This window comes from Durio zibethinus, chromosome 3 (genome assembly GCF_047325235.1).
Source record: "Durio zibethinus cultivar Kanyao isolate XHJ-2024 chromosome 3, ASM4732523v1, whole genome shotgun sequence".
NCBI lineage: Eukaryota > Viridiplantae > Streptophyta > Magnoliopsida > Malvales > Malvaceae > Durio > Durio zibethinus.
In genome coordinates, this window is record NC_143164.1 from 35,565,076 (window position 1) to 35,580,987 (window position 15,912).

At 30.2% G+C, this 15,912-nt stretch overlaps 1 protein-coding gene across 1 annotated transcript; it reads right to left on the minus strand.

Annotated features, from left to right (window-relative positions):
- Positions 1-230: 230 nt before the first annotated feature.
- Positions 231-4,227, minus strand: LOC111283636 (NAC domain-containing protein 21/22-like). The gene is made up of 3 exons (XM_089758673.1): positions 3,896-4,227; positions 1,392-1,657; positions 231-686 (listed from the first exon to the last, which is right to left on the minus strand). Exons 1-3 carry the CDS (start codon positions 4,062-4,064, stop codon positions 276-278), a joined length of 846 nt encoding a protein of 281 aa, XP_089614799.1. The 5' UTR covers positions 4,065-4,227; the 3' UTR covers positions 231-275.
- Between the last annotated feature and the right edge of the window lie 11,685 nt (positions 4,228-15,912).

Here is a 15,912-nt window from a genome sequence, read left to right on the forward strand (position 1 = left end):
ATTCTGTTTACATTTTGCATAATAATGATTTTTCATTTCATTATAAATTACAATTCTTTATTTTAAAAAGACCCCAGTAAAGAATAATTATATGCTTTATATATAATTTTTACAATGCCCATTAATGTTGTATAAAAAAAAAATAAACCCTAAACTAAATTACACACAATATGAGTTGTATATCATCAAAGGCAAACACCACACCAACGCCACAAATCAACAAATGGTAGTTTCTTTTTTTTTTTTTTTTTTCTCTCTAAAGTATACGACATTTTTCATAGGAAAACCATACTGTTATCAATCTCAAATCTGATGTCCTCCAAGTTGGAAGCCGCCCCATGAATATGACGATCTCCGGCCAAGCTGTTTTCTTCCATGTTCATGTCCCACAAGAGCTCGTAGTCGTCATCAACTTTGGAGCTAACTTCGTTGCTGCAAGGATGATTGTTGTGATTAATCTTTTCCTGAGAATATTGAAGCCGGTTGAGCAAGCTTTGGCCATGGCTTTGAGTAGGTGTCGTGGATAAAGAGCTGCTGATTTGTTGATACCCCCCACAAGGCATGCTTGTTTGGTCTGTCAAAGAATTAGGGGCATGAGTTGAGGTCTCATACATCATTGGGGGGCTGAATTTTATGCTGTTCTCTCCTTTGCTCTTGTGAAAAACTCGACATAAAACCCAGTCTTCCTGTCACATGACAACATTTCAACTTCACCAGCTATACATAATATGTAGTAGATGAGAAAGGATAAAATAGACTTCATAAATAGCAAATTTGAAGTATAAATCTCGGTAATCTCTTTTTTTGTTTTCAATTTATAACCTCTTTGTATAAAAAAATTTATTACAACGGCTAATATTTAAAAGATTATCATTGATTTTTAGATTATTGCAGTCGAAAATATATATTTCTAATTCGTAAAAAGGAATATTAATTCTTCATCACTAAAAAAAGTATTTTCACACTAATAATTAAGCTGGTAATGTATGTTTAGTTATGCTAATCCAATGAAAATTGGACCAACCGCCTGCCATGGACATATAGAGTTGCCATCCAATTTTCGTTGATGATAAGTCTCAATTAAACATTATCCCTCTCTTTGCTCTCCATCCAAAGTAATACTATTACAATAGTGCTTGATTATGAGAACACCTGGAACAATATTGTTAGAGGACAACTTACTTCTGAGTTCTGCCCACTACTTTTTGTCAAGCTTTCAATGAGAAAACACGATATTTATTTACATTTACATACGTATGGCTGGCTGGCTTGCTTCACTTGTCAAACCTACCTCTCCTTTTCTCTCTCTAAAAGTCATTTTCAAACAATATATGTACAGAAAAATGATGAGTACTATAGTTGAAAAGAGCAGCGAGGGAAAGAAAACTGACCTTAGGGGGCATATGTGGGGTCTCGAGGCGGAATTCATGCATGATCCAACCCGTTTTGATTCCATTGGGAGCTCGATTCCTGTAAAAGACCAACGTCTTTCTCATCCCTACCACCTCTTGTGTTCTTGGGTCGACCACCGTTCGATCCTTCCCTGTGGCTTTCCAGTAACCACTTGTTGTCGCTCGATTCGTTCGAAACCCCGTGGCATACTTTCGGTCACGAAAGCTGAAGAAGTACCACTCGTTCCCGTTCAGCTTTGCCACCTCTTTATTTTCAAGTCCCATGCATATATCCACAAATATATATATATATATATATATATTAACAATAAATAATTTACATAGGAGACAAAAAAAATTGGGTGAGTTACATCAAGCTTTGCTATGGAATATTATTTTGCTTTCAATCAACATTAAGAAAAAAAAAATCTTTTCACCAGCTTTTCTCTTTACATGAATTACTGAGAGTGTTGGTAAGTCTGCATCACCCAATGAGTTATGTCTAAGAAAGCTAAGGATTTGTCTGGCATTACAGGCTAAGGAAAAGAAAAACAATTTCTATAAGAACTAACAGTACTTTTTTGTTTGCCTTGGACGATTGTATTAAAAAACTTTTAAGCTATGTTTATGAGAAATGTGGGGAACCAAACTTTCCCTTTGTAATAGAAAAATATTGTCTTATACTTTGAATATCCTAGATACAAAAGTTTAACACAAAATAACTAATAGTTACGTTTACATACTGCTCGATTTATAGTTAGAAAATCTTATCTTATAACTGAATTATCACGGGTCAATAAGTTAAGTGGGAAAAACATTGAGACAAAAAAAAGAGTGGCTTCTATTTTGAGGATCTTATGTTATTCCAAGACCACAGTCAACATTTTTAGCCATTATGTATGTAACTTTCTCTATTAGAGCAATCACCAAGTAATTTAATCACCTGGCATGAGATTGCAATGATCTAGGTTTTACAATAGTGTATAGGACTTGCCGATTTAGTGCATAGGCAACATTATTCTCAATGAACACGACTATAAAAATTGGAAAGTGCACGAGCTAGAGACAGAGACAGAGAGACAAAGAGAGAGAAATAATTAAGAGGATATATGGGCTAAGTTATGGTACTTTGCTTATGAATACCTTATGTATCTACAGTTTCTTCCTGCAAAAAAAGTAGTAAAGGCATTGAGAGGGAAAACAACCCCTTGTATTTACTTGTGGTGAGTGACGACTGGTGCTGACTAAACTCCGCGTAAAACATGCAAATGATAGCTGTTTTTTCTGGCTACGAGTTGGCATTGAACTAATCTATTAGCTAGATGATTTGATGTATTTCATTTCTAACAGGGGTTTAATTTAGTAGATATATATATTTTCTAAGCAAAAATATTTTAATTATGATTATTAATGTAATTTTTACTTCAAAAACTAGTTTAATTAACTCCATCCCTTGAATAAAAAAATCTAGATAGTTGTCATTTAAGATTTATATTTTGAGCGGTAAAAAATTCCTGAGTTTCGTCCAATATATTTTCTTTTCGAAATGATTCCAACAATTTTATTTACGCTGAAAATTTCCGAAATTTAAAATTCTATTTAACAAAGGGAAAATATGTAAACTTATGGAAAGCTCTCTCAGTTGTTGGTTTTGAAGGAAAAGGCATTCCTGATTTTAGGCTATGTTTAGTAAAATGAATGGGTACTGGAATCAAAGCAAAGGGTGGAAAATTTTTTTCTTAGTTCTTGTAATGTGCCAAAACAAAAGCATAAACAAATGAGAGAAAAAACAAAACACCTTTACTACATGACTTAAGAAGTAGGTGATAGCATACAAAATATGACAAGAATTAAATACTATTCGGGGATTCATATATATCCAAAGAAAAATTTTAAGTAGTACTTAATTGGGGAGTTATCACTAAAAGAATTTGGCATTCTATATTTCTATTCATGGGAATGAAGATGACTAAACTTGCATGATATTCACACATGCATACATACATATTTACTTAGATCCATGTGTATGGATTTCGATATATGTATGAGTGTATACTCTAAGAAAATTCATGTGCTTCCTTTCCCTTCTCTCTCTTTCTCTTTCTTTCTCTCTCTTAGAGGGAAAAACGTGTTTGTTTATTTGTCTGCTGTTTGTAACAGCTAACATGGCAGATGTCACCGCATATGTTTGTCTGCGCCTTGTACCAGAGAGAAGAACTCAATAATTGTATTCTCCTTTCTGTTTGTCTTTCAAACATGCTAAAACACACCAACAACAGCAGCTAAGAGACTTGATATTTTGCTCAAATTTTTAAAAACAGGCAAATGATTCATGTTTTCTTTAATTAGCGTTAATGGAACATTAATTTCAGAGAAAAGCCCGAAAAGGCAGAAACATCCTGAATTCAGGGAGAAGATATATAGAAAGCCATCAAAAGCAAGCCTAAAGGAAAACCATGGAAGCAATATTGTATAATAATTGATTAAAAGGAGAGACGACCTACCAGGAAGCTGCCATGGCTCACATGTATGCAAATCAATTTCCACCAAAGTACCCTTCAAGACTTGCTCATTGGCAATCTTTTTGTAGAGATAATGGCAAACCAGCTCCTCGTCGCTTGGATAAAACCTAAACCCCGGAGGCAGTGTAGCTCCAATGTCCCTTAGCCCCATATTTATGTGCCAAGAAAGGAGAAAAGGAGAAAAGAAACTTTTTTTTTCTTTGAGATCTTTGGTATATAGTGGGGAGAGAATAAATTTAAGGTTGGAGAAAGGAATGTAAGGAACTAAAAGAAGGTATGGTATGATTTTCTTTGTTTAGGACTTGAAATATTATATGAAAGAGGAAGGTTTGTATTGAGTGTGTGCATATATATAGAGCTATCAGTGCCTTTGCCACTTAGAATTTCTTACAATATTCTAACATATGTAGGGGCCATGCTTGTGTAACTAGTTAGTTAGAATTTGGAAGTTTCAAGATAAACCAAACTTACAAGAAATCTTCTTTCTTGTGGGTGTTTGGGAGGGTAGAGCAATTGGTGCCATATATATGAGCAAGATCCAAACAAGAAACACTCCAAAACGCCCCTTTTATCTATGATTTTAAATTTATATTATTTATTTATGTAAATGATGAATACCCAAGATAAAAAAAATACTCTTGAGGTACTATATATATATATATAATTCACTAATTTGAATATGAAAATCCCTTTAAAAGAAAATATTTCATCAACCCAATCATACCCAAGTTAGAGTATTTTTCATTGTCATTATCATTTACTTTTGTTTTGATAACAATTCTACTTTGTGTGGTTTACAAGTTTCATTAACCTTTTTCATTTTTATCTCATTATTATTTTGTTTGACTATCTTTATATATAGTTGTTATTCATTGGGCCACCTGCGACCAAATAAAAAAGAGAGAAAAAAAAAAGAGAATTTTGTAGATAAATTAATAAATTAAAAAATAAAACAGGTAAATTATCAATAAATTATTAATTAAATGATACTAATTAAATCGATTTTAAAATTAAAAATCTTAGATTCAAACGTCAATTATAATAAAAAAATGTAAATTAAAAGTACACTAGCATTTTAATTAATTAACATGACACAAAAGTTGCTTGATATTCACTGGCTATAATGGACAAAAATAATTGCAAAATATGCCAATTAAATCTAAGGTGAGGGCATTATAAAACAAACATATATTTATTTATTTTTTCATACGTGTAAATTATAATTAATTGGTCGGACAATTGCATCAAAGGGGACCATATTATCATCCTTATGAATAGAAAGGGCTCAAAAAAACCTAACGTCCCCGATCACGTGAACCTTTTGTTTGGTCTGAGCAAGAGCAGAGACAACTCACGAGAAAAAAAAAAAAAAACAAAAGAAGCGAGGAAGTGGAAAATAAATAATTAAATTATTATAGCTGGAATAATAATAATAATAAAAAGAATGTTAATTAATAATTATCAAATCCCATGAGCTGTTCAAATTTTGATCACATAAGAAGAATTTTGGATTGATGCAAAGAGAAAACCAGTGGGCCTGATGGCTTGTCCTTGATATGGGGTCCACTAATGATGAACGACATCGGACCCATCATATATTAAAAAAAAATACATTAATTAATCAGTGCTGCTAAATACACTCACTTTTTTTTAAAGTAATTTAATTTTTTAAAATTTTTTATAAATAAAATTACTTAATTAACCTTTTTTCTTTCAAATAAGTTTTCAAAGTTTTTAAAGGTTTCGAAGGTTCATTTTTTAAAATTTATTTTTTGAAATTATGAATTATACTAAAATATTTCAATATGAAATTTTATCAAATTAAATATAAAATGAAATAAAAAATTAAAAAAATGAATAATTTACTTTTTTTTAGTTCATAAAAAGATAAAACCCTTATAAGAGGAAAAAGAGGATGGAGGGATTAGAACCCACATCCACGTACCCTCCTCAAAGCCTCTTAACAACTAGGCTAAGAGGTGAAAGACAAATTAATTACCTTTGATTTTATATTTTTTTATCTCAAATGGGTAAAAATTTTAACTGGTTTTTTTTAAAACTTCAAATCGTTTGTTTTTTTAATTTTTTATTTGATTTTATATTTATTTTCGTAAGATTTTTTGTTAAAATATTTTGACGTGTTTCAAAACTTCTAGAAAATAAATTTTTAGAAAATATTAAGAATCTCCGGAAATCCATTTTTAAAAACTTTTAAAATTTTTCAAAAATTCATTTTTAAAAATTTGTTTGAAACAAAAAGGATAGTTAAATATTTTCACTTACAAAAAATAAAAAAAAATATTAAAAGAAAAAAAAATGTGGTGCATTTAACGACACCCTACCTTAATGATACCATTTGCTACCCATAAAATTAGTATAATCAATGTAAAAATTCTTTTTTTCTTATCCACTAGAACTTTTCAAAAATAAAATCATGAATATATAATTATAAGAAAATATTTTTTTTAAATATTTAATTAAAAAAATTAAACTAAAGAAGTAAATTTTGGAAAATATTCTTCAATGTGTTAATTGTGGGTGAGTAATCTTAAAAAGACAATAATAATAATGAAATTAATAATAATAGAAAATGTGGACAAAAGGATGTTTGTCACAAAATTTATCATCTGATTATGACTGGACAGGGGTCACCAACACTACACTATTAGATTGAAATAATGGAGCTCAAATTTCACTATTACTATATTAATATGAATGTGACAGAAAAAAATTCCCTAAAATCTAATTACAGTATCTTGATATCTAGATATATTTATATGTGTATATCTGTAACAAAAAGTCAATATTGCCCTTGTTATAATTTTCTGAAAGGGATAACTTGCTTAGCAGGTCAAGTTGGCTAGCCATTGAGATGAAGGGTCATTTTCGCCACTAGACGATAATTATTGCGATAAATGTTATAAATGTTATAAAGAAAAAAAGAATTATAAATGTTAAACTATAAACTTCAAATACGATAAATATTATTTTAAAAAAATGATTGTATAAATTAATTAAATTAATTAATCTCATATACACAATAAGAAGAAAAGAAAGATAATGCGATGCGAAGGATGATAAAACGGGCTTTGGTCTCTTTGATTCTTGTCTGAAAGCAATGGTGATTTAATGCGAATTAATTTGCCAGCTTATATTTTATCAGATGAATTAACATATGAAAATGAGCTTTTTGTCATAATCATAATCAAATCCCATAAATGACTAATCATAAAAACTATATACCAATGGAATGTAGAGAAAATATTGACTGATTAGAGGTATTTACAAGAAACAGAAAGAGGTAAAGATGAAGAGTCATAAGCATTTCAAGTCAAAAGTAAGTCATGGAGTTTTCTCACTTTAATCAAAGAGGTTTAAATATATAAATCCAAACTTTAATTTTGTCAATTTATATAATCATTTTTAAGGGATTATATCCAACAAATCTTATATTTAAATTTTAATAATTATAATTTTTTTATCCTTTAATTACGATCTTATTTATTAAAAATAAGATTTGAATATATAAGAATTCAACAGCAAAATTACAGTTTTGATGTGGCAAGAATTCTTTTCCAATTCATCCAAAAGAATCAATAATCTTTTGGGCAAGCTTGACGGTTGTATCTATATTATCCAACTTACATACATATTTATAATTAAAAAAAAAGAACCCTAAACTTTTGGGGACATGGATGGTGCGGGAAGAGATGTGATCCACAAACTAAGGTACACGTCATAAGGGGAGGATGACGTAGAGATTATTCTAAAGAAAATCATGGAGACAACCCTAGTAAGGGAAAGAAAATAATTCAAATGATTGTGGGTTCTAGGGTTAGGGTATTTTTTTCAAAAGGAGGGAACTTGGGTTAGGTGTGGTTTGATGTTGGACGATGAGTGACGGTTTGATATTCCTCTTTGAAACCAATAATTTCCATCCCTCTCTCTCTCTCTCCCCTGTAGCCTACCCTCTCCCCTTCACTTTCAAAAGTGTCCTTTTTACTTGATACCACTTCCATAAGTCTTAATTTATGGGATATTCATACAAACCCACACATTCCAATCTCATCTCCTCCAAATTTTTCAATGCCTCAGAATCAAGTAGAAGTTACATATTTTTTACATGTGGAGGTCCACTTGGTCACCTCCTATAGGATCGTGCCAACTCAGCCCACTTCCGAAGGCTTGTCAGAGCCCCTACGTGGCTTTCTCTAATGTTTTTTGGCCACTTGTTCTTAATTATTAGCAAAGTTGGCGTTATCAAAATCGTTTTATTCAACCTATAATGATACTTTGATGTTGTATATTATTATATGCTCCATATTCCACATTTACGCGTAAATTATGCGTATATATAAAATATTATGATTTCAATGATTATCCTAAGATTTGCATACTGAGTTGAAAAGCAGAAAAATTCTATTTTATTCAACTTATTTTATTACTCCCTGGTTAAACGATGATAATATACCAACAAAAAAGGGAATAATTTTCTTCTTTCCAATTCGTCTTCCTATGATTCAAAGAAAGAATCATCACAAACCTTGCCCTGCATCTTCAATTTTTATCTTCGCATATAATTTTCTTTACTATATGTTTTCAGATGCAATAGTAATATTTATATTTAAATTCAAATATTAATACTTATAATTTTTTTTATATTTAGATTACGAAAAAAATACGCATGTTATAAAAGATGTGACGTATAGATTTTTTTTATTATACGTTTCCTGGTGCCTGCAGCATGATATTTTAAAGTTTTATTATTTATTCCCTGGAATTTCCTGAAGAGTTATGTTCATATTAACTGCATAAATATGAAAAGGGTGTTAGAAAAACAAACCCATGCAGCAGCCAGGAAGATGGGATAAGTTTTAAAACAATATCTAAAAAAACTAGTACATTTATAAACAGAAGTTGGCCATGTCATGGTGAAATGGCAGAGAGAGAGAGAGAGAGAGAGAGAGAGAGAGAAGATATTTTTGTATGATCCTTAATTAGTCTTTACCCTAATCATCAAGAAACGTAATAACTTTTGGAAATATGATTTTCTTCTGATCTCCATGAGTCAGATATTCGACAGCTTTTTTATTTGCATCATCCATGAAACGAACAACTTTTTCAAAGAAAAGTAATCTTTATTCACTTTATATGAACTTTTGAAATTTGTGGTAAGTTGATGAGATCGTTGCTGAATGGTGACTAATACACTATTTTCGAACTTTAGCAAGAAACATACTTCACTTTTGCTTTTTTTTTTTTTTTTCCAAACTTTTTAAAAACATTTATTTTGTTAACTTTTGATATGGGTTTAAAACAACATTTTCTTGCTCAAACTGTAATTAAATATTTTCACTGTTCATAACCCCGAAGGGTTTATATAGTCTTCAAGTACATTAGTGAAACAATATTCCAAGTTTATTCATTGTTTAAAAAAAAAAAGTGTTGGTTCATGTGATTGTTATTCTTATAATTATTCAATGTGATGACCCTAGATTTGACTACTTAATTTATTTCCTTAATTTCCACTATTATATGTAAAATAAAAAAAAAAAGAAACAATATATTTCTACAAAGTAAAACATTATAATTGGCCACAACTTAAAAGTCATAGAAAAGATTGAAAATGTTAGGATTTAAATTTTAAATTTTCTGAATAACATCTTTTAAAAATAATTATATGAAATAATTAAATTAAATTAAATTTTGAATTCCCAAATTAGAATTATTCAAGGATATTATATATATATATATATATATATATATATATATGCTTTGCACTTTTTTATGATTAAGTAACGGTATGGCCTTTTCAAATGGATTGTTTTGCCTTTTGTATTTGAATAAAAAAGATCATCACTAGTTCACAAACCTAAAAAGATATTTGCTAATAATGGCATTGATTAATCTTCATAACCAAAAAACATCATGCTTAAAGTTAAGTCTAATATTTTTAGATGTAGGAACAAAGTAGACACCTCTTTTGTCAACAAAGCTATGGTAGATTTTGAATTAGTTTAAATAATTGTTGGCGATTACTCCATCTAAAGGAATTTCCCCACAGTGGATTTGGAGCTGATTTGGAAAAAAAAATGCCACTCTTAAATGGCTATATGATTTAGTTAGACATATAGCCTCTTTAAAAAAATAATAACTTTATGTCTTTTTCGAGCCAAAATTTTTTCTTTTTGCCAAAAAATGAAACCACATCAAAAGATTCCATAGATAGCTTGAAAACTAGGGAAATTGTTAACTACAAGTATAAGCATCGTTGATCACGCAGCCATGGATGTGATTGGCAGTCATAAAAAAGCAACTGCGACAATTGTATTTACTAAGCAAATTTGTCGCTAAAAGTTAATTATAGGGATTTTAGTTTACTGATCTTAACACAAAATCTATCTATCACTCAACAACAGTACTACGTATTATTTGCTGATCAATACGTCGGTTATGGTTTTTTTTTTTTTTTTGGCAAAAAAATAAAAATAGTGACAAAATAATTTTATGCTTTTGTTGGATTTGACGCGTATACATCCATTAGTGACGTTCCAAGCTTCGTGTGGCAACAGCTGGAGAATTATATGAATGATTTATGATTTATAGTATATATGAAAGAATCAAAGAAGCTAGGTTTTATAATTGCAGAGCAAGCGTGTATGGAGAAGGGTTTGAAGTGATTTATCTGAGTTAAGACACCAGCTGTTCTTTCCTATTTTAAATTTCGAGCGTCGCAAATGTGGTTTTTTTTTTTTTTAAGTTAATGATTTGATTAGAGAACTGGATATAGAAGTTCAAGGTAAGTATAAGAATAGATAAGAGAAATCAATAATGAGAAATTTATAATCCAATTATAATCAAATCACCAAAACACATGAATCTAGCATTTAACTTTATTAATTCATATAATCATTGTTGAATATTTAAATTACATCGAATGTAACATTTAAGTTATCCCAAGTTGGGACATTCTTTATAACAAAAACCCATATTTAGCCAAATCTTCCGCAACAAAATTGGTCCCCCCTAAAGTGTTTGAATAATATTCTACATTAGCATTCAATATGATTTAAGAGGAGTAATTATTTGCTTACAGAATAGCATTACTGTACTCACTTTGGATGATAAAGATATGAGTAGCGTTAGAGATAATTTTAGGTATAAATAACATAATGATTTGTTTTTATTAGAGATTATCAACAAATAACTAGCGGTATTTTTAATTTTTGAACTGATCTGATATATACAGTATCACGTCAGTTCGATCACTTCACTAATTTACCTCACAAATCTCCCATTTGTCATCTATAATTAGGGTAGTTCAAGTACTATCGATTTAAATCTTACTTCCTCATTTTTTTTTTATTCTTCTTTTGACATTTAACTTGAGCGTCAAAATGAAAAGTAAAAAACGTTATCTATTTCAGGGTTTAATCCCTTGATCGAAAATTTGGCACCAACATTTGCCGTAAATGCAGAAGAAGTGAATAGCGCTACAAATGTTCTTGAATGAGCCCACAAATGTTCTTGAATGAGCCCACAAATGCAAACATATGACTAAGAGACACCAACGGAAGGAAAAAGAAAAGAGAAAATTAAGTGGAAGAAAGAAAGAAACAAAAAAAAAAGAGAGGAAAAGGTTTTATTCTGGCAAAAACAGAAACCCATGCATAATTATCACATGAACGATTCTTTTCATTCTTTTTTTTTTTTTTTTGTTTCAAAATTATTTCAATCTCAAAAGACCCACATATCCAAAACCAAGATACCATGAACAACATCTTGGCTTTTACTTGGATGAGATTGCTCCCATCCCATAACTATTATTTGCTTAATTGATATAATCTGGATCCTGGAAGAGAAAAAGGAAAAGAAAAACCCTAGATTTGAGGGAAGGCTGATAATGAAGTTATTACGTACTGTATCTTGAAAGATATTGTTCACCTAACATATTTCTAAAACTCACACAAACTGATCTCTGATCATTCATTGATTCATTCTCATCCAAGCCGTTGTTTTCACCCCTAATCTATTTTGAGATTAAAACTTGAAGCTGTTGAGCTGAATTGATTGTTTGTTTCCTGTTCAATAATGAAGAAAGAGAGAACGATAGATGGTAATCATATAGGAGAGGGAGAGAGCTATCAGATTCAGCAGCTGCCAAAGTTGCTGTCACGGTAATAATCCTCTTGATTTGCAGTATGTCTGAGAGAGTGATTTTCTTCTGTCAGCTCAAAGTATTTCAGAGAAAATGATATTAATTACAGCCCCTTAATTTGCAATAGCAATTACTATATACTTTCACAGGGAAAATTTAAATATTGCACCACATGATAAAAACATGTCGTCAGGGACAAAGAAAACGCGTGTTTTGTACTGCTTGGTTGTCTATATATGTTGACAAATAACAATGTTTTGACAAGCTATATATATCAATCAACATTGAGATTCTATGTAAAATGGCCTACCATCTACCTATAATTTAAAAAGAAAGCATCAGCAATTAGGAGGAGGCCATCGGTCTGCTCTAGCTAATAACTTCTGCAGGTCTTTGATTGCACTTTGGATTTAACTCTCTGGGATCCACACACCCAAATCCAAAACCAAATTATTATTAGTGTTTTCAAATTTACCCGTTTTCTTCAACCACATTGATGTTTATTTTGGCAGGTAGCAGCTCATCCTGAACTAACCTACAATCAACCCAACTTCTTGTCATGACATTTATGTTCTTCATCTCAAGGAATTAATCCCATTGGAGTACTAATCAGAAAAACCTTGGTGAATGTTTAATCAAACTGCTGCCACGCCTAGCCTTCCTTGAATCTAGAGATTTGGAATGAAAATGATCATTAAACTAAAGTATATATCTATTTAAATCCAAAATTTACTCAATTGATTTATACAATCACTTTCAAAAAATAACATTTAATAGATTAAAATTCAAATCAAAGTATCTGCAATTTCCTGCACTACAACTTCTTTTGTTAAAAAAAAAAAGTATATACCCTGGCTTTTAGTCCTTTGCCAGACTAGGCTGCCTTGTATTAACCATATGATTCATATCATAAACTAACACTATTCCTTTAAATAAATCCTGGGGTTATTAATTTTTTCTCAGTTTGGGTTTCAAAGGGACCTATTTTCTTTTTCTCTCTCACAAACCCCACTTCATCCATTTTTTTTTTTTTGGGTGTGTCAGCTTGAGAGAAACACTGACAAAAGTTTCAAACTCCCAGCCCCTCTGGAAACAATCTAAGAATGGCCCCTGGATGCAAACAAAATTAAAATAAAACTGTTGATACGCCACCTCACGGCGATACCAACCAAAAAAACAAAAAAGAAGTAGAATCTTAAAGCAAACCGTTTAGACAACCTTTAAGAATACTTATCTGCCTAACTGGACTCTCTTACTCTCAGCTCCTTCGTAACCACAGGTCAGAGAAATTATTAAACAAGTTATCTGCTTCTTGTCATGTAATTCTAAATCAAAACAATGGACACAAGAATTATATTCAAACAAGAAAAAAACATCAAGTATGTCACATGTAAGACATTCCTAAGAAACAGCAATACTTTTTCTTGTGTGGGAATATTTACATTTAAATGAGATTTGAGATTTACTTATGGATGTTAACTTAAGTGATAGAGAGATTTTTTTTCAATTGTTTGAGTTTGTTCGAATGGGTTTGGAGACTGTGAAAAAATAATTTTTCATGAATTTGTTAAGACGACGTAAATAAATCTACTTGAACCTCCCAAAAAAAAGATGTACTACATTAAACCTAAAAGCCTAACACCCTAAAAAAAAAAAAGAGATTTGAGATTTACAGATTACATGGATTTTGTGCATTTATACACTCTATTTAAACGTGGCTTCGAGGAAGCTTTCAAAACTGTTGTTGCAATGTTTATTAATCCCACGTTCTGATGATGTTGATGCCTTTCAAAATCATTATTTAAACTCAAATGGAATTTTAATCCAAATATTTTTTTTTTGCAAGAATTTCATATTTATTACGTTTAGGATTTCATTCACTTTCATTTAATTCTTGCAGTAGTGCAGGTTCCTGCAAGGCTTAATTTTTTTTTTCATGTTGATTAAGATTAATCAACTTGATTATTGTTTCTATTCATGTAAATAAAATTAAAATTAGTTTGGTATAAAACCTAAATTTATATTCATATAATCACTTTTAAAAATTGATATAACCGACATATTTAAATTTTAAATCTTAATATCCACAATCCCTTTTTTTATCCTAGATTTATTAAAAAAAAAAAAAAAGATTGGGCATTCAAGTAATTAAATTGAAATAGAATTACCAAATGACTATGATAAATTGATAATTAATTTGAATAGAAGTAGAAATTAAGATTATTAGGTGGTCAAGTGGAGTCATATGTCATGTTAATAGATAGCCTAATGGTGATAGCTCCTAATAAATCCAAGAGGGCGTAGAAAATTTTGAAAATATTACATCAACACGATTAACATATTTCATATCAAGTTTATGTGATGAATATAATAGTAAATCTCTATAAATCAAAAGCATCAATGCCAATGGCAGTAAAAGAAAATTAGGCCGATGGAGAGGAACCAAATATAAACTCTTGCTACTAACCCTCTCATTCCTGCATTTTGGATTAATAAAGTATTAAAATTTTAATTTTTAAAAATATTAAAGATAAAAAAATTGAAAAAATAAGATGAAGTTTATGATGTAGAATCATTATTGTTCACAAACATGGCAATAAGCAAACCGTTCATTGCCAAAGGCTGAACCTGAGCTGTCAGTTAGCAAGAAATGACGGTGAGAGCTCAACGCCCAAGGACGAACCTGAGCAGTCGGTTAGCCGAAAATGACGGTGAGTTCTCGGATGCATAGACTGGACGAAGACATCAGCCTCATGGGCTTAGGCAATTTGGTTGTGCTTAGTGGTCAGCATCCACATGACTGACGAGCCCACATGGATGAAAACCGCCAAGAACATGATTGTTTTCCATTAGTATAAAAGCACTCAAATTTTGGCAGGGAAAGGAAGGTGTCAGAATGCTGATTTAGCCATGATGTTAGGCACCTTACACCTTACTTTTATATTATTCGAGCATTGATGTCTTAAAAATGCATAGGGTTAATATCTCGAATGGTTTAAATTATAATAAAAAAAAAAAACAGAGGATTAATGCCTTGAATGATTTAAATTATAATAAAATATTTAATATAATATCTAAATTTTAAAAATTTTTAATATAATATTAATTTCTAATTCGAATCCTCAATAGTTTTTTGTTTCGAATTATACCAATTTTTAAGATTGAAACTATCAACTACTCAAACCATCACTCTGAAAAGTTAATTTCTATTTCATTTTTATTCCACCAAATTGAACATGGACATATGAATTGCTACTATCACTATGTATAGAAAGATATTGTTAATAAATTTATAGGTCGATTTCTTTATCTGTATATATAAATATATAAAATGCATGATTTAACATATCTATTTATGAACATGAAATAAAAAACCCTCAGCCCCATATCCGAATAAAAGCAGTAAAGAGTTGAAAGTAAATTATATAAAATCAATCGATTCATGGTAAAATTATTTTAACCTACCCCACATTTTTTTTTTTTTATCGATATGAAAATGACACATGATAAACAAACAATATTTCAAAAATTACATTAATTAATAGATTTATAATTTAAGTATAAGATTTTTAAAATTTAAATATCACATTGAACATTTTAATATAATTCAAGAGCCATTCGTAACATTAATCAAAAGGCAAATGCTGAATCTCCGCATTCAATTTTCACATCTATATTTCTACAAACAACCAACTCGAAAACAACATATCTGAGATAATAAAATAAATATATGCAATTGGATCAAGTGGATTATGCCAAGAAAGCTAAGGATGTAATAAAATAGATACAGGCCAATAGGAGACGATGCACTATGTGATTGAAGCAAGCAGCCAAGACATGA